The sequence below is a fragment of the Diplotaxodon limnothrissa genome, linkage group LG11 (genome assembly GCF_057381915.1).
Source record: "Diplotaxodon limnothrissa isolate DT_005_m linkage group LG11, D_limnothrissa_male_GT1.1, whole genome shotgun sequence".
Taxonomy (NCBI): Eukaryota; Metazoa; Chordata; class Actinopteri; order Cichliformes; family Cichlidae; genus Diplotaxodon; species Diplotaxodon limnothrissa.
The window spans coordinates 8,303,687-8,323,449 of record NC_140606.1 but is presented as its reverse complement, the minus strand read 5'-3'; the positions used below and the strand labels follow the sequence as shown (position 1 = coordinate 8,323,449).

The window sequence follows — 19,763 nt, the reverse complement described above, 5'->3', positions numbered from 1 at the left end:
TAGCTTATTGGGAATCACCTCATTAGTGATTATCTCGAATAATATCTTGTAATGTTATGTTGACTCAACTAAAGATGGTAACAGGCTGCCAGTAACAAAGTGCCTGAGATACAGTTATTTGCAGGTAGGAACACTGGTTTGAGTGGTGAGTCAAGGATGCCACTGAGGTGAAAAAGTAACAACCTAAATACTTTAATCATCTAATTCCACAATATTCCACAATTAAGCAAACACCACATGATTACTTGCACACAATATATTGTAAATTTAATTCTTGCCTTTGAATTTGACCCCAAAAGAAGAAAACAGAATCCTGTGTTCCAAATCTGTAGTCACTAAATACAATATACCATACAAAACCTACAAAATGCAACAATTACAAACATTTTGTTCAACGCTGAACAATTGTACAGTATAAATTTATACAATACTGTTTTTTTAATTTTATTTGGCACTTGACCACAAGATGCTTTCTTTACGTTTTAACAGAAACGATCCACATGACAGCGTTTTTCTTAAAAAAAAAAAATCATAAAAAAATAATAAATGTGACACATTATGACAGTATCATTGCAGTAGTTGTGATTCTGTTTGTTGCTCTGCATCTTTTTTCTCTTTACATAAAAAAACCAAACAGCAGTTATTATACTGAACATTCAAAGCTTTTTCTAATTGGAACATGTTGCAGTTACTGAAACGGCTCGGCTGGGGCCTGGAGGAGGGCGGGGTTACATTCAGGGGTGGAGAAGTTTGGTTTTTCTCTTTTCAGGTTTTCTTTGAAAGCAGAGTGAAGAATAGAGAGACAAAGGAGAGGAGCACGGATTGAAATTATGATATTTATCCTGCGTGTGAGACTGTGGGGCCGCTGCTCACGGTGTGTCACGTGGCGCCGTGTTGGAGACACGATTGGATGGTGATTTAATGATGGAGCTCTCAGCTCTGATAGCTTAGTGCTTGTTTACAGTTGCCTCACTGATGTTGTGCAGGGAAGTCAACCTAAAGAGCTTCTTCTGTAAACCTACAGACGCGTCAGCTTTGTCGATCCACACTCGGTCAATAACACTGACGACACAGAAGCGAGCACAGGGCTGAATAGCGCTACCGTCTTGTTTGATATCCATAAACACACACTAAGAACACACACATGCGTGTAAGTCACATGCATATGTGCTATGTTAGTCTACCCCCCCGTACCCGACAACTGGTTCAACATGCTGCCTTTAAAAACATCAAAAGTGAAGAAAAAGCGGTTTTGTTCTTCACGCAATTAAAAGAAAAAAAGGTTTGCATGCTCGATATCTCGCCACAGCTTAAATAAACAAAGATTTAAAAAAAAAAAATATTATTAATATTTCACGACGTTTGTTCATTGAGCACTGAGCGCTCTGGACTACATGGGTTTGCTATACAAATGTAGAGATGCACTTTAAAATATCTACACGGTACTCAAATACTTGTTAAGACTACTTTTCTATTTCTGCCTTAAGCTAGCGCGCGGTGACGGCCTCGGCGTTGCCGCTGCGAAACACAGACAACGGAGCAGAGGGACGCTTTCTATCCTTCAGCGAGACCTCACAAAATGAAAACTACTGATCAGGGTGCTTATGCATAGTAGCGTAATATCACATGTTCTTGTTGGCCCAGCACAAAATATGAAACAAAGTCTATCAAGTCTGCAAAAAAAGAAAAAAAAAATACACAAACACACGTACACACTCTCACAGTAGAAAAGAGGAAAGCGGTACTCGTTCCGAGTGAAAGACAAACTTCACAGGTCTTCTCTGCAGATAAAAATGATCTTGCCTACAGTACTAAACACCATCATCTCTCTCGTGGTCTTGTGCACACTCTGTCTATTATACATGTTAGAGTGATGGAGGCTCTGTGCGGCCCTGGCCGGAGCCTGGGGGGGTTACAGAGAGTCAAGCAAAGACACTGATACAGAGACTCCAGTTTATACTGCGTATGTACAACCTACTGTAAACCTTCTTTAAACTTGGAAATGCCTATAGGAGAACTGAGGAATGCAATTACAATCAGTGGGGTTTAATAACCTGATGGGACATCAGTCTTAGTTGGAGTTCGGAGGGTTTCGGATAAACGGCTTGACAGAGGGGTGTGGGAGGGCTGGGAAATTGGAGAGTGTAGCTCCTGTGGCCATCTCCTGTGTGAAAGTCCTCAGTGCACATTGAAAGGCCTGTCTTCTTCATCCTCATCATCCTGTCAATCTTCATCATCAGACTCTCCACAGTGGAGAGTTGTGGGCATTTAGCACCCCAAAGAAGCACTGTGGAGACACAAATGAAGATCAACAGTCACACACAGGTGCTGACATGTTCAAAATATGGAAGCGTTTTTGATCAACACTTCCGGGCTTCTTCCCACTTCTTCAACCATGTGTTGCAGGCTGGTGTTGTTACAGGTAATATAAAAGCAGTTGAGATGCAATCCCACGTTATCTCATATCTAAATTAAATCTCTAATCTTTTTCCCATTTTTCCCGGTTTGCTGACTGGAAACAAAATCCTACATACTTGAATATGCTATCACATTTTAGAGCAGATTACGCCAGGCTAGGTTGGTAAGATTGCAGTCAATATTCTGTTAACCCTGCGAGGTGTAAGTGATCAGATGTGCTAGCCCTAATCCCACCCTGCAGCTGCGGAGAGCAGCACCAGCCACTGGTGGCAAACAGTGCTTTGCAATATTAAACTAAAATAAATACCTGAAACCCCAAACTCTTTTGAGATTATCTACAATAAAACGCTGAATGTGTTTCAGAACATTTTTGCTTTTGTATGTATTACTTTACATAGTTGAAGCGTATCATTATCACATGAGAAAATGTCTAAAAAGCCCCTGTTACAAACGTGTCCACAGCAGAGACAACATCAGCATGTCTATTATTGTTTGCATGAAACTCCTTATAACTGCGCTGTTACAGTTTGATGTTTGCACTTTCAACACAAGCTGAAACAGAGACTCAGCGAGGCTGCGTCTTGCTGCTAGCTCATCTTAAATTGGTCATGTGACTTGGACGCGCCGTTTGATTCCAGAGGGTTACGTCGACTGAGAGCCTCTCGATCTGTTTATGACAGTGAATTAAAACAGAGCATTTAATTCTGTTTTAATTGAATTAAATATAATTACTACCAGATACATCTGCTAATTCATTTTCAGAACAGGCCGTACTCGCTCACGGTACATTTCGTGCTTCCTCGTGTTAACTTTCTCTCACTGGTCGTTTGTCGGTTCAGTTTTGTTTTGTACTGTGCTGAACTTGGACTGCTATTAACTGGCAACAACACAAGAGGCCAGAAGTTCAAAACAACAACAATAACAACAGTAAGTGTGTTCTTCCACACGTGAACTCTTATTATGAAGGAGTAATGTGCGCCCTCACACATGCTTCACAACACGTTTCTAATGTTTTGCTGATAAGGCGAAGTGGAGGAGAGACATTTGATGAGAAAGAACTTAACAGAGGATTCTTCTTAAGGGGCTTGAATTTCGTATTATACTTTTTTCTTGCAAACACACCTACCTATTCTAGCATTTACTTGCAAATTCAAAAGCCTGACTACAAAAATATGGTAAATGGCCTGTATTTATATAGCGCTTTACTAGTCCCTAAGGACCCCAAAGCGCTTTACATATCCAGTCATCCACCCATTCACACACACATTCACACACTGGTGATGGCAAGCTACATTGTAGCCACAGCCACCCTGGGGCGCACTGACAGAGGCGAGGCTGCCGGACACTGGCGCCACCGGGCCCTCTGACCACCACCAGTAGGCAACGGGTGAAGAATATTTGCGTGCTCTGCATTTCTTGGGCGTCTTGTTATCCTTGGTGGCTGTGGGTGCCATAAATAGCTGCAGTCGTGTGCAATAGCTTGTTTTCTTAGTGTGAAGTGTTGTTTTTGCTTCTCGTTTGCAGTTTGAATATTTATCCCAGGTAGAACCCCCCCGTTGCTTTTTCCTTCGGTAGTTAGATTTCCGTTCATGGTTCCAGATTGAGACTAACGTGTTTCCTTCTCTCTGCTTCACGAGAGTCAAATTCCTTTTATCCTTTGATGTTGTTTTAATCATCCATCCATCCATCCATCCATCCATCCATCCATCCATCCATCCATCCATTCATCTTCATCCGCTTTATCCGGGGCCGGGTCGCGGGGGCAGCAGCCTAAGCAAAGAGGCCCAGACCTCCCTCTCCCCAGCCACCTCCTCCAGCTTATCCGGGGGAACACCAAGGCGTTCCCAGGCCAGCCGAGAGATATAATCTCTCCAGCGTGTCCTGGGTCTGCCCCGGGGCCTCCTCCCGGTGGGACATGCCTGGAACACCTCACCCAGGAGGCGCCCAGGGGGCATCCTTGTCAGATGCCCGAACCACCTCAGCTGGCTCCTTTCAATGTGGAGCAGCAGCTGCTCTACTCTGAGCCCCTCCCGGATGGCCGAACTTCTCACCCTATCTCCAAGGGAGAGGCCAGCCACCCTTCGGAGGAAGCTCATTTCTGCCGCTTGTATCCGCGATCTCGTTCTTTCGGTCACTACCCACAGCTCGTGGCCATAGGTGAGGGTAGGGACGTAGATCGACCAGTAAATTGAGAGCTTCGCTTTTACACTCAGCTCCCTCTTCACCACGACGGACCGGTGCAGCGTCCGCATTACTGCAGCTGCAGCCCCAATCCGTCTGTCGATCTCCGGCTCCCTTCTCCCATCACTCGCGAACAAGACCCCGAGATACTTGAACTCCTCCACTTGGGGCAGGAACTTGTTTTAATCAGTCTAATTAATTCAGTCTAATAACCTGAGGTGCAAACTGTGATCCAGTGATGAGAATAACGGCATGTCCACATCTATTCACAGCTAAAGATGGGAGGGGAAAAGGAGTCTGCGTATGGGTATCACCACAATCTCACAGGATGTAGACAGGATGCATTGTTTTTTTGCCCTTTGTTGGCACAACCAGTTTCAGTTCTGAGTCCAGAGCTTTGTTTATCAGTCTGCAGGATCTCTTTGGTCAATCCAACGCTCAGCTGGCACAAAAATGCCAGTTGTTTGACATTTATTTGAGCTAATGTATCACATTCATCTGTCAGTCACAGCCACAACTATTAAAATTTAAAGTTTTTTAAAGCAATGGATTTTTAAAATAGCATAGCATTTATATTTGCACACATTAACAGAATTATTTCCGAAAAAACAAAAATGATCACAACCAACATTATTAGTCCCCAGAATAAGTCAATCACTGGAACTCTGCACAGGAATGGACTGTGAGGTTGCAGACCAAGAAAAACTCCACTTCTGCAGAAGAGAACAACTTCAAGCCTGAGTCAAGTATGTTAAGGACAACACGGAAGAAGATTATGCTTACTGGAAACATCCGCTTTGGAAAGATGAGATGAAACTAGAGCTCCTTGGTAACACTCTTTGGGATGCTTCAGTGCATCTGGAACTGGGAATCCTTTCAATGTGGAAGGAATCATGAAGAAAGAAGCCTATGTGAAGATTTTCAGAGAAAACTTCAAGCAGTCACCAGCAAAACCGGCTCTGGGTCATCGCTTTGACGTTCAACACAACGACCCAAAGCACACAACGCCTGATGAAGAACTACCTCCGGAAGACCAATGTGAACATTAATGGCTTTCTTGCACAAAGCCCATACTGAAAATCTGTGGGGTGAACTGAAGACCATGAAATATGGAGGAGCTTGAGAGATTCTCCAAAGAAGAATGTGCTGGGATTGCTCAGGAGACGTGTGTGAGGCTTGCTGGAAACTTCAACAAATGACTGTAGGCTGTGAAACAGCAAAAAGAGTTTTGATATATTTTAATTCATATTATCCAGGTGATTGAGAATAAAGTCTGCAGTGTTTTTTCTGTGCAAAATACATTTGGAAGAATCTTCCAACATCTTAAAGCTTTTAGCATGAAAAATTCTGTCTGGTTATGCTCTACAGCAGCTCTGTGAGAAAGGACGGCTGGGGAAACCTACAGAAATCATCATCAGCTGTCAGCTGCAGGGAAGAGTGCAGAGGTGATGATGACACGACAATGATTCTCACAGTGCTATACACAAACACTGAGAACTGCCAGGCTTCTCTTTCTCCACTGATTTCAACACACCACAACCTCATCTTGTGACACTCTGCTGTCAGATTGCTGTTGTAACTCATCTGTTGACTCACAGATCTCCTCTTCACATTATCTGATTCTTGGCTCTCGAAGTTACAGCTGACACCGGGAAGGTTTGTCTTGTAGTGCCGCAGGTCCTGCTGAAAGCTCAGAACCATCAAGACAGAAAAAAAGAGAGAGGTGCTCACAGAAACATTGTAGCTATCCTACACACGGGGGCTTTAAAAAGAAGAAGCTTCTTCTGAGCATCAGCACCTGCTCCAAAATACCAGGCCACCTCCTACAAAGTCTCTCATGTCAGTCCATGAATTACATGCAGCCACAAAGTCACTGACACTGTGGATGACCCATCCCACATCCTACACTGCGCACGCAGCCTCGGAATAGATTCCCTCCAGCAGACGTCTTCTCTGCCTGCAAGGCAAAACCGCTCGTAGGAGAAGCGCGTTTGTTCCTGAGGTTGAACCTCAGCCCTCCACCGATCCGACCACACAGCAGCACCGTCAGCGCGAACAGCACGACTCTAAACTGAGCACTCTTTGTTGGATCGGTGTTTCTTTTTTACACTCTCAAGTTTAAATTTACATTTAACTTAACTTTAACTTCAAAGACAGAGACAGAAGTGAATTTTACTGCTTAAAGGAGCCTTACAGGTTGTGTCGATGCCTCAGATTTAGAACTGTCCAGCACTGCTGGGGTCACACTGCAACAGGCGCACGATGGAGGGGTCGCTCTTTGCTCCTTTGATGAACTCTTCCAGAGACAGTTTGCCTGAAAAAAATCAGAACAGAAATGATCTTTTTATCATTCATATTTACGTCCACAGCATAAAGCTGAAGAAGAAAGAAGCATATATACCAAAACAGTGTGAGATAAAGTGCAACACACTGGTGAAGAAAATCCTCAAACAGGAAATGTTCCTGCATTTGTCTGGCAAGTGTGACTGTGTTGAGTCCATTAACATTTTAAGTGAGATTATAACAATTTCAGGGTTAATCTCTTATGCTTATTTGGTAGCATCTTTAGTTCAGAGGCTTTACAACATGAACGGTACATCCTAATATGTTCCACTTCTCACCAAAAGGTGGCAGTGTTGAGACAGGTCCTCTCTTCTCTGATCACTAACAGACAGACTACAGCTATCTCCCCACGAGTTGCTCTCCACTTGTGATTCTCATTACAAGAAGTAAAAGACTCTTCCATGCTTTAGTCATTGCGCTCTCTTGCTCTCGCATCATCTTGCTCCCATTTTTCTCCCTTTTCCTCTCCATCACTGCCCCACCCAGCACCATCATCCATCTTTCTCTTCCTCCTGCCTTATTTGTGCCTCTCCTGTGCTGAAGGATCACGACACAGAGCATTACTGATGCATCAGAGAGCTGCACAAGCATCCAAGTCTAACTGTGTGTGAATCTCAAGTGTGACGTATGTGAACGGTGCTGGCAGAGCAGAGCTTCTTTATCTCGTATTAAAGAAGACTTTGGTGACAGCTAATCAGGTGGTAGTTGGATGGAATCACTCAAACAACAAACTTTTCATCCAGAGTGATAAACATCCTAAAGCAATTATCAGTGAGAGAGATCAAAGATCAATACACAGGGAATAATAGTCTTTGTGCACTTTATAAACTAGGCTGTGTGAAGTGTGGATAATTTCATGCTTTTATGCTGAAAGTTAAAACTACTGGAAGTAAATGCTACATCAGAGTACTTCTTACCGTCTCTGTTGGTGTCCATCTGCCTGAAGATCTTCTCTGTCCTCTTCTCAGGTGTCGACTCATCCTCGGGCATCTTCATCACGGACGACACCATCTTATATATCGCCTACAGAGAGACACACACAGTAAGGTCAGATGAGCCGGGTACTAATTTATGCCTTCAGCTGTAGAATCTCACACACATTTGAAAATGATTGCAGCTGACAGGCGTGATTCTGGCCGGCATTTTTCTATTGGTTGACACGAATTTTCATTGTCGCAGCAGATCTGCTGAAACCTCTTGTCTGCTTCTGCCTGCGTGTATCTTGCGTTATGTGATTGGAGATGTTTAGTGTCTTTTTAAAAACATTTACTGAATGCTTTATTGCTTATTTTCACTGCTGATTAAACAATGAACAGCTGAGTGTGAGGTCTGTTTTGCAGGCTGTAGATAATGTATGGCAAAAGGAGGGATTCCTGACGCAGTCTATGTGCTGAAGATTTTGACCTGTTCAGTTTTGTAAGAGATCGTCTATTCTATTTTTGTAACTAGGAGACTTTCTGGGTCATTATAAAAACTCTACTACAAAACTACAGTTTGAATAGCTCACTCCCTGCTTTTTTAAAGGTTACCACATTTGCAACTACATAATCTTACTTTTGGACACCACTAGAGTAGCTTTGCATAATTCGCAGTTCATAATAATGCTTATTTAAACTAAACATTGTGATTGGCTGTCCCTCGAACATATACCCCCTGGTTTGTCCATCCATTCGTCCTTTCACTTAACTACTTATCCAGAGAGTCCCCTGTGATATTTGCTTTATTGATATTAGGGACATTTATGGTGACAAACACGCCGGTTATTGAGCATATTTCCACAGTATGTCCACCTGTTCAGAAGTGATTCCAATATGCCAGCTTGTTGCACTGCGTCGCCGCGCTGTGACTGCGTATTTGCGCTTTAGGTAGCGAGGCTTGGAGACCAACACGCAGTCTATTTATCAGTGTTGTGTCTCCTTTGCTTTCTGTTGCATTGCAGGCTGTTTGGCAGTAAACAGTGAAATCACAGCCCACTCTGTCTCTAATAAGGAGGCGGTTTTGAGGGGAATGGGAGCTGACATGTGAACAGATGAGGGATGATTGTGATTACAGTGCAGCCAGAGCTTTATATAGGTGCTGGTTATGCTGCCTATTACCAAAGCGGCAGGGCAGCTCGGGAGTTCAGGGACAAGAAGCAGCCAGAGTGACTTCACTTTGGAGATGGGTCTGTTATTAATTGGCATCCTTCGAGGTGCTGTGAGTAAAGTGAGCTGGTGTTGCATGTTAGGGATTTAGCTGCTGATCTAATCCAGCGAAGCAACACGCTGTACAATAAGCTCACATTTCTAAATCCCCAAATTACAAGCAGCCAGTAAGAAATGAAGCGACGTGTGAAGCTAAGGACGCTGAGCCCAAGAGAGTCGGAGGATTTTTCTTCAGAACTTTCTAAAAGGATGATTCTGTGAATACGATACTTGGAAATTCCACCTTTTGGTTTTTCCAGTAAACTATTGTTTGCTTCAGCTTCATCAGGGAACAAACTATACTGGTCTGTGCACTCAATTTGGTTGCCCCAACAACCTTTGTAATAATTGGATTCGTTTGGTGTGTTTCATGTTTTGAACAGGCTCTATATAAGAAGCCAACACCAGAGGACAATCTTCTACTTCTTATTTTAAAGGTTTAATCACTGCTAACCAACTAACCTCGGCCCTTCCTGTCTCACTTACGACTTCACTGAAGATGACATCATTCAACAGCCGAGGCATCTTTTTCTTTGGAGCTCTGTTGCAAGTAGGAGGAAAATACCGCAGAACAAGGACTACCAACGAGAGCTTTAGCTTCACTGGGCCTTGGATTTCAGCAGTTATAAATTCATTTTTTTCCCCGGCTGAGAACCATGGCCTCGACTAATAGTCGAATATAGAAAAAACCAGAAGGGGCGTGTTTGGAGGTGTTGTCTCCTGAAATTCAGATAATTTATCTCCAATTACAATGAAATTACCACAGAAATGAGAGATTGTTCATTATTCTTAAGCTTCCTTTTAAATGTGCTCATACGTTATTTCATTAGACTGACATTTCAAATTAGGAAGTGTGTCATCAGTGACAGTTGTTCATTGGAAAAGTGAGTATTTTTTCCTACATAGTCACACTTTTTGTTACTGCAAATTTTCTAGAAATACTGTGATAAATTTAGAGGCTATATCGCTACCTGTCATGTTACTGAATAACACCGGCTTTACCCGAGTTAGCCTCCTAAACCAAAAGTAAAGCCAGTTCCTCAGCCTTTGTCTTTCTTCCCCTGCATCCAAAGACAACAATCTTTGTCTTAATAAGTCAGGTCTTTCTGTGGTCTTTCTCTTCACATATGACACCCTGCCAAATGCTGTATCCTCCCTACAGTAATTGCCTGTCTCCATATCAACTCTCACTTCCCACTCTTACTTTGGATTCTTGTTATATCTCCTGGACTTAGCCTGGGCATTTTTTTCTCCTCCGCCAGTAAATTTCTTATAATTTATGTGTAGCACCTGTGTAGGTTTCTTTTTTTAAAATTGTAGAGTCAAGCTTCAGCCATCTAAGTAGTACCCATTGTGCAGCCTGAATGTCACAGGGAGAGAGAAGGCTCTTTCATGTGCCTTGAGCAAGCACACAATAATGTCTCCAGTGAAGCCAGAAACAAAGGCACAGGTGTGTGAGGGCAAATACAGAGAAAAAGACCTAGCCACTTGTAAGAGTGAAGGAGAAGAAAAGCAGGATTGCATAGGGCTCTTGGTTTTTACCTTCCCTCCGTATAATACAGGAAATGATGTGAAAAAGGCACCATTGACAGAGGAAGAAATGCAAAGAGTGAGGGAGGGCTTCAGCTTGGTCAGACTTATTTGTGGAGCCGGCTGAGCACCGTTTGAGTTGGTCAGCAGTAGCTACACAAACACAACACAGAGTCTCTCGTATCACCCTCACACCATAGCTGAATATGTTTCCCACGGCGACTTTATCCGCCCGAGCAGCCGTCTATTCATCTACTCTGCTATTCTGTTCAGTCCCTAAATTACTAGTATGAATGCTCTCTGCCATCTTCTTTTTTGCCAGTGGAGACAATGGACGTCCCTCTGTGCTCGTCTGCTCTGCTGAAGGCACCTGGTTTCAGATGAAAGGTAGACAGAGGGTAGATATCAACTATTGATGAGACAGAGTTCAGATTTTGTCATTATCTGAAAAGGATGATCCGGGCTGGCGGTGATCCATCCAATTCAATTACTCTCACAGCAAAGATAATTATGATCATCACCAGCATTTACACACTCTCTGCAGGAGAGAGCATTAGCTAGCTGGGAAAAGCTGGAGCTCCCAGGCACAATGGCGAACGGAGGCGAGAGTGCATGGGAAATATGAAGACCACAGTGGGGGAACAGACAGGGTCCTTAGAGTGAAGCACTGGCAAGTGATATTAAGATAAGATATTCTCACATGAATATAGAGGAGAATATGAATGATCACAAAAGAAGACAGAAGAGCTCGTGTGATTATTGTACTTGAGTGAACAAGGCTCTGTTTGGATGACGTTCAGCATGTTTAACATACGTCCAGCTAGTTTTGACCATTACTACGCCACCATTTGTACATGTGAGGTTGAAGACACTGTCTTATCTTTAGAGGTATTTGGTAAAGCACATTTAAAACGTGATAATGGTGCTAGATTCAGCCATTGGACCAACAAGGTGATTGCAATTCATTCTGAGCTAGACAATAATGTATATAATAAACCAAGCAATACATGGGAGCTGGTGCTGGTGGTGCTACTTGGAAATATCAGGGAACCAGAAAGGTCTACAGGCACTTGGATGCAGGGCTACTACTGTTAATCGTTCACCATTATCACCAGGACACAGATACACAGGAGAAAATGAATGCATTTACCTTTATGAGTCACCTGTCGGATCTGCCGTCTGATTCTACTGGAAGCAGCGTGTGACTGTGATCACACTAATCTGAAGGCTTTAGTCAGATTCAAGGATTCTTTTTTAACTTTAGCAATTCCTTTTAAAGGTCTGTCTGAAACCTTTTCTCTAAAATAACGTTTTCAAAATCAGAGGCAGAGCCTGGAGCTTCCAGACCCCTCTTCTGTGGAACCAGCTCCCAGTCTACCTTTAAGCTTAGGCTTAAAACTTTCCTCTTTGATGAAAGTTATAGTTAAGGCTTAAGGTTTCCCTGAATCCTCCCATAGTTAAGATGAAATAGGCCTAGCCTGCTGGGGGCTTACGCTTATGCCGAGTGTTTCTTTGTCCCTCACCTCACCTATGTGTTCATACATGTAATTTTCAGCAGTTATTAAACTCTGGCTTACTCTCTTATGATTTGCCTTTTATCTAATATCTCTCCTCTTTTTCCTCAGCTGGTCACGGGCCATGGCTGCCCCTCCCTGAGCCTGACTGAGGTTTCTTCCTGTTAAATGGGAGTTCTTCCTTCCCACTCTCACCAAGTGCTTGTTCACTGTCTTATTGTTGGGGTTTTGTTCTAATAATGTGCGGTTTTATCTTACAATATAAAACACTTTTGGGCGACTGTTGTTATGAATTGGCGTGATTTAAATAAAGCTGAATTAAACTAAGCCTTTTCTCTGCAGAGGCAAGGGGCCCTAAACCAGACCACAAGCCAAAGACGAAAATAGATGAACATAGCGTGCACGTCTGCACGTGACACTAAAAAGTTAAGATGGCACAGAGTTCTTCATAATCATGCACTTCTTAAAGCGTTACCATTTGCAACATACTTGCACTCACACGTGCTCCTTCAAAATTCATTCATATTCACATCAGCTGAATAGACGCGAGCATCTGAGTCACTGCTTTCTGTTCTTTTGTCCTTGTGAACAGTGACACCTTTTACTGGAAAATGGGCAGAGGGTTTATGGCGTCAGTGTGTAGAAAGAAGTGCCAGTGTGAAGTCTGACTAATAGTGGTCTTAAAGTAATGGGACTAATTTAGCCTTGAATCAATGATAGGTGAAGCAACACAGCCTGGCTAGCTCAGGTTTAAGGCATTGTCATGTAAACGGTGGTTCAGATTGTGCTGAGAGAAAGTAAAGCCACCATTCATTGGTGAAAAGAAAATCAATTATATTCACAGCACTTATTATTATAGATGCCAGAATGAACATTTTTAGGGCAACAAAGAGTTAATCCACAGCACGCTGGATGGGATGACTCATAGAGACCACCCCAAACACAAATATCATCAAGCTGCCTTGTGCCTTAAACTATTCAGACCATGTTAGCACGTATCAGTTTTTATTTCATTACAATTATCCACCAATATATCACTGCTTAATTCCTTTTAGTCACCTCCTCCTCAGCCATATAGAGCCATAGTAACACACACAGATGTATAGTCACAAATGCGCACACACTGCATTCCTTTTGGGTTAATCTGTAAAAAATAATTGCTTCTTCTCATTGCTTCCTGTTCTTCCTCCATCCCGCCTTCCCCTCATTATCAGGATACACAACATAAATGGCCTGTTTTGAAAATGGCTCACACACTGAAGATCTGATGAGAGTAATTTGAGTGAAACTGCAGTGGGAGAGACTGGCCGGCATGTAATTGTGAAGGAAGTCAAATATAAACTGTGTTTGTGCGTGTGTACATGAAATAGTCTGTTTACACGAAAGGCTTTTGCAGGAAATGCCACCCACGCTCGGCTTTTATCCTGCTTTTCTGTCTTAAAGGTGAGCTGTACCTGGCTACACGGATCAGAAAGCAGCTGTTGAATTTTTCACAGAAAAACAAAATGTGGCTTATTTCAAAATGATCAGAGTTTGTATTGCATTTCATCTGTTTCTTTTATTTCCTTTTCTTTCTTGGACGTTTGAAAGTCTGCATAGTGTGCTGCGCTTTTTAGTCTGCCTTCATTATCTTAATAAATAACAACAGGTGAGCAAGCAGTGTGATTTAATACAGACGTGCCTCCTCATCTGCCCAGCGCTGTAGCTTATTCTGGTGAAACATGCACTCAAACATGACAGGGCAAGAAATAATAGAACCTGCAAGCCAAAAGGATACTGAAAGCGATGTAGCCAGTGTGGATTAGGCTGAGCCCGAGTTCCATTTGTTCCTGTAAAAGGTGTGGAGCAGAGGGAAAATCTGCTCTTCTCCTATCATGACAGGGCTACAAGCCATATATAAGATGGAGCTGAGCTAATTAATCTCTGACTGTTTCCAAAACTGCTTTTACTTGGCAGCACAATGAATGTTTCCAATCAATCCAAGTGTACCTTTTAAGTACACTGACATTTTAATGCTGGCAATAAATAAGGGCCTGAATGACGTAGCTCTCAAAAATCATGTCAATGTGGAGTCACATCCAGCACCATGAAGAGTGCTGGAGGCCACAGTGATGTTAGATGTTCTCCTTGGTAGGAAATTTTCTGTATTTTAGACACTTTTCCACAATCTACACAGAAGACTCACCTGCACAATCTCCAGCATCTCAGCTTTACTGATGTACCCGTTCCCGTCCAGGTCGTACATACTGAAGGCCCATTTCAGCTTCTGCTCCAGCTTGCCGCGCGACGTCACACTCAGCGCGATGATAAACTCCCGAAAGTCTATTGTCCCATCCCCGTTAGCGTCGAACGTGCGGAAGACGTGTTCGGCGAACTTTGAAGCGTCTCCGTAGGGGAAGAAGTTACCGTAGATCTTCTTGAACTCCTCCATGGAGAGGTTCCCGCTGGGGCAGTCCCTGAGGAAGCCCTTGTACCACTCCTGGATCTCGTGCTCGGTGAAGTCGGTGCTCTCCAGCAGGTCCTGCATCACCTCAGGGCGGAGCTTGCTGTTCTGCTTCCCCATGTCGTCGGTCCTGTCAATCACTCAGCTCACAGCTGGGAACACAGAGAAGACAACGAGCTTGATTTTGAGATGTGACAAAAGTAATAATGTATTTTCTAGTGCTTTTAGCGTTAACCGCTGCAACCATCTTTGTATTTTCCCATAACTCCATGAGTCATGTTACACATCCACGAAGAACAAATGTCTATTAGTGTGAGACATTCAATGAAAAAAAGTTTTGCAAGGGCGACTGTTGCATACATTTTTCCACTGAAGAGTTGCTCAGTTTAGACCTGTGCTGTGTTATCAACTAGTAAAATCAAATGTGTCTGTTTTTCTTTATAAAGCACAAGTTCATATTTGGACTATCAGCTACACAGATGAGCTAGCTGCTGTCTCCTTTAGTAGCTTCGCCTGATATGAAGCAAAAATGTAAGCAAGCCCCTCAGACGTTACGTTGATCACTCCTTTTTTAAAACTAATGGAACTTTCCATGGAAAATAAAAATAGCTCTGTGGACCCTGAGTGCACACAGCACCAAAAGTACATGGATTTAATTACTCTATAAAATCTCCGCAAACACACTTAACTGGCTTAGATGCACTGGAAGGAAAAGGCAGTACAGTCAAATGATTTGGAGACTGATCTGCTTAACAAACATCATTCAGATTCATAACCTCTCGAGAAAGACAATTTCTCTATTGTCTTCCTGGAACTTGTGATATCAGTGTTTGCGGTCCAGGGCCCGTATCCCTAAAGATTCTGAGAATCCTCTCAGAGAGCTCCTAACTTAACCTAAAAATTCCTTGCCAGGAGTTTTAGCTTAGAAGTGATTCCAGAACATTTTCAGTGAACTCTGAGCAAGGAATGGATGGAAAATCCTATCTTAGTGAGGAGGTGTGGTTGACCCCGTTGCTAGGTATGAGTCATCATTTCAAAAGCCGTGATTGGTTGATCCTACAAGTTTGATGGAAATGAGCTTTTGGTGATAATGAGCAAAGGATGTACCCTCAAATCAATAAACATATTATATACTCTAATCTTATGCTGACTGTAATTGTAAATAATATTTCACATTCAAGAAAATATCTGGAAAATGAATAGTAAGCTGTAGGGGTTATAGCCATTAGAATCTAAAATATGTGAAAACTTAAACTCATTACACCCTGTTCAAATAATGATTCGTGTCTTATTTGCTCATATTAATATCCTAGCTGGCATATTTTGTACTTTCACTCCCATATGGACCCCGTTGAAAACAAGATGGCCTATCTCAAGAGGCTGTCCTTAATGAAGTAGAAATCACAACGTTACAAGTCCAGTGTGGTCTCAACGAGGGTAACACGGCTCAGCTTTTAGCAATGTCTGTGATTGAAGACCCAAGTCATCACTGCTGCATTGTTGCATTTTCCCGGTTGCCAAATACCTCGGGGTTGTGATTACTTTCGTCTCCGGTGTAATAGCGTTGTGGCGTCGAGTTGGTGAAGTAATTGCATCTCTAAGGAGATCCACCACAAACATGATTCCTGCACGATCCAATCTGTAGCATCTCAATAATTCCCTGTCATCCAGTGTTTGCAGGACATCTCTCCTGCCTCTTCTGTTGGCCTTTTTGTGCAGCTGCTTAGGGGAACTCCTAAGCCACTAAAAGTCCTCTTCCCTGCTCTTAGCAGATCTCGCCTTAGGAGCCCTTTTAAGCGCTAGGAATCTTGAGGAATAGCTTTTATATTAACTGGGATTGTCGTGTCACTTTTAGGGGAAATTCTAAGAAAACGTCATGACTCTGAGAATTTTCTTAGAATTTGGCCGCTAGGAGCCACTTTTTGCACAAAGATTCTTTAGGGATACGGGCCCAGATCTTTATAAAGAGGTTAAAGCTTTACGATCCCCATCTGCAGGCTCTGAGCTGAAATGTTCATGTAAAATGAGAATGTTTACTTAAAGTAGCGACAATGATGATTCATTAACTGGGCCTTTATTTGAGCTAGAGCAAATGGACCATTGTATTACTTTTAAGACAGTAAAAGCGACGGCGCTCATAAAAGCTGCTCATTAGATTTCGTGTTGAGCAATTGGTGACTGCTGGCTAAGAAGATCATGAAACTTCTCAGGGAGCTGATGTTTATTTGTGTATTTACTTTATTCTTTTATGTGTCTTTAAATCACCCAGTATTTCACTGTTTCCTAGTTAGGCTATATAAAATGAAAATGCTTAACAGCTGGGTCATTCAAATACCCAAGCACACTGTTTCTTCTTAAAATGTCCACTCCCAAGCACAATCGTGTTATATAATGCCACTTTTGTTTTGTCTGCAGTCAATTATGATATTATTTCTTGATGACGCGTTATTTATTTTCTTTCTTACTGCACTGGAGACTCAGTAAGGCATGGAAATACTAACAAATACAGCTTTTAAGTGGTCTTATCTGCCCTTTTGGTGACACAAACAGGAAGTGCTTGCTCCTAATCTCAGAGAGATTGCGCTCTCATTACACTAACTATAGTGTCAGTGTGTATGTGAGTGTACAATATATGCACAGGCATATTTTTCAGTATGAATGCAATCAAAGTATATTTAGAAGTACCAAGCTATGGTGACTGCATATGCTTTGGAATTCATGTGTTGAGGCTGTGTACATTTGTGTACAGTATATATTCAGCTCTGTGCGATGTGCTGTTAGGCCTGCCTTGGCCTGCACTCTGAAAAGGAAATGAGTCACTTATGTCCTCAAAACCACCATGAATAAAAGCATGTTTTAGGAAACCATAGGAAATGAAAGCCTCTTTTTTTACGTCACGACGAACAGCTCGTTCACAGTACTGAATACTGCAATCTCAGAGAGAAATGAGAAGCAAAAAAAGAAGGTGACTTCTTTGCAGTCCCACCCACCAGCAAGTTCAGGTCATATCAAGGTATGACTAAGGCCGTCACCAAGGAAAAATATCCCCAGTGTAAGCAAGGCTATTTGAGAAGTGATAAGTTAAGTGAGTGCTGAATTATCTGAGCTGCAGCCGTGCTCTAAATCATGGTACAATAACCAGGCAGGCGCTATAGAACAGCTACCACTTCTCTTCAGTAAACATGGCGATGAAAAGTGCCCTGATGCTTGGGGTGCTATGGTCATAATCAACTGCTTGAGTACCATGTGACTGATGACACTTATACAATCGCCTTTGTTTACTTTTTATTAAACGACTTCTGCTAACACGTAGGGCACAACAAAGAACTGCAGTGGACTGAAAATGTGGGCCGGGGAGATGTTAGCACATACAGCATGCGCGCTATAATCCCAAAGTATGAATTCTGACAAAAGTTAAACAGGACTAAATGGTCAAAAACTTTACAGCGGTGTCAAAGAGTATGCAGGGCTTGAACTTCTCTCCTTTTTGTTTGTCACACAGCTGTTTCTCTAGCTTTTCTGTGAGCAACCAAACGCAGCGGTACGAAGGCCTACGGCAAGAGAATGTCCCCATATCTAAACAATTATCACGTCTTGCCTCATGATATTACAGCTGGCTTTTTCTCTCCGAGTGGCCAATATAAACACTGTATTTCCAACATGGTCAGACACCACAAATTCATTTTCTTTTTCTTTCCAACTGCTCTAAAAAACAGCAGCTATGCAAGCAGCACTAAAGGTGGTCCTAAGCCCAGCTGCACTTTGAGCTACATTCTTAAGATGCGAGGCCGACATCTTAAGATGTCTACGGAATAAAGATGCAACAGCAAGATGTCCATTATGATTTCAGGCCTCAGTGAGACTGGATGCATTCAGACTTATATCATGTTCAATGTTGCAAACAAGATCAGAAGTTTTACAATTAATATTTAAGGGAACATGAATCCAGCAGCAGGTAATGGAAATAACATTGGTATTTATCCAGTATATATACTGGGAATTGTGCGTGTCTTTAGAGAATTTCACTGCAACCTATCACATATGGTAGATATTACACTGTGAAGGTGTAACATCTACCATAGAGAGATGCTGCTAATGTAACCAAATGTGGCTGCAAAGCTTGTACAGAATATGAAACATTAAGCTATTTGTTTCTACACCAAGTCTTTAGTTACAATTTTGACACTATTCGGAAATAAAAATGAAGCAGTGCTTACTTTCAGGTGGTTTCTTCAGTGTGCAATGGTGCACTCTCTTTTATTAGATGATTCATAGAAAGAAATACATTCAAGGCCTTTAAAATTAAATGAAAGGAAATGACGGACACATGTGATTTTTCATTTTTCTTCTTTGAAGCAGGTGAAGCTGAACAAAGGTTTTGGTTGAATAACTTTCAAAAGCTCTGACTTAGTGCCAATTACCACACTGACCGAATGTCAGCAACGGACCCTCGGAGCGGTTACACCAGAGTCTGTCGCCAAGCACTTCACCTAATGAAATCCACAGCCGTGACCCTGTCTGCTGCTCTAACACCAGCCTGCGTACACACACAGACACATGCACACTTACAAATCTGTAATTAGTGACCCACTGTGCCTTGTCACCTGCTATTTCCAGCGCGTACATATACGCTCACACAGCCCACTCACCCCACACACCGCTGCAGCCATGAAACCACTCTGCCAGTCCCGATGACATGCTTAGCCAACCGAGGATGCTCCTGGCAACCCACTTGATGATGACATGGATTTTCAGCTGAAGCCTGTATGTGTTTTTTTCTGGACCACTGGAAGTTCTACGTTTTGTGGTGGTTTCATCTTCATGTGGTCTTTTTTTTAATGACCAAAAAGTTCCTCAAGGAGAGAAAAAAACAAAACTGGCTACTTCTATAATGGATAGCGATTCTTGCGAGTAACATTATCATTAATAAATTCGTGTTATTGAAAAGTGATTTTCGCTATCCTTGGTAAAAATACACAAAGGGGACTGTAAAACTCTGATCTAAAGGCCTGGCAATCCTTAGGACAACAAATCAGATAGATGTCTATGTATATGTACTGCAATGTGCACAAAGGATTGACAGCAGCTGACATTAAAACGAGTAGGCACTGCTGAGTGACAGGACACGTGTCAGAGCGTCTCAAGGCTGCT

The 19,763-nt window shown here is 42.5% G+C and overlaps 1 protein-coding gene across 2 annotated transcripts in view; it reads right to left on the bottom strand.

Annotated features, from left to right (window-relative positions):
- Positions 1 to 491: 491 nt before the first annotated feature.
- The window catches only part of ncalda (neurocalcin delta a), a 65,541-nt gene continuing 46,269 nt past the window's right edge, over positions 492 to 19,763 (bottom strand). For both annotated transcript variants that reach the window (XM_085366128.1, XM_085366129.1), the window contains 4 exons: positions 14,355 to 14,764; positions 7,860 to 7,965; positions 6,794 to 6,913; positions 492 to 2,287 (listed from right to left, as the gene is read on the bottom strand). In XM_085366128.1, coding sequence (XP_085222254.1) covers positions 6,816 to 6,913; positions 7,860 to 7,965; positions 14,355 to 14,732 — 582 coding nt within the window. In that variant the 5' untranslated portion in view covers positions 14,733 to 14,764 and the 3' untranslated portion in view covers positions 492 to 2,287; positions 6,794 to 6,815. The remainder of the gene's footprint in view (positions 2,288 to 6,793; positions 6,914 to 7,859; positions 7,966 to 14,354; positions 14,765 to 19,763) is intronic.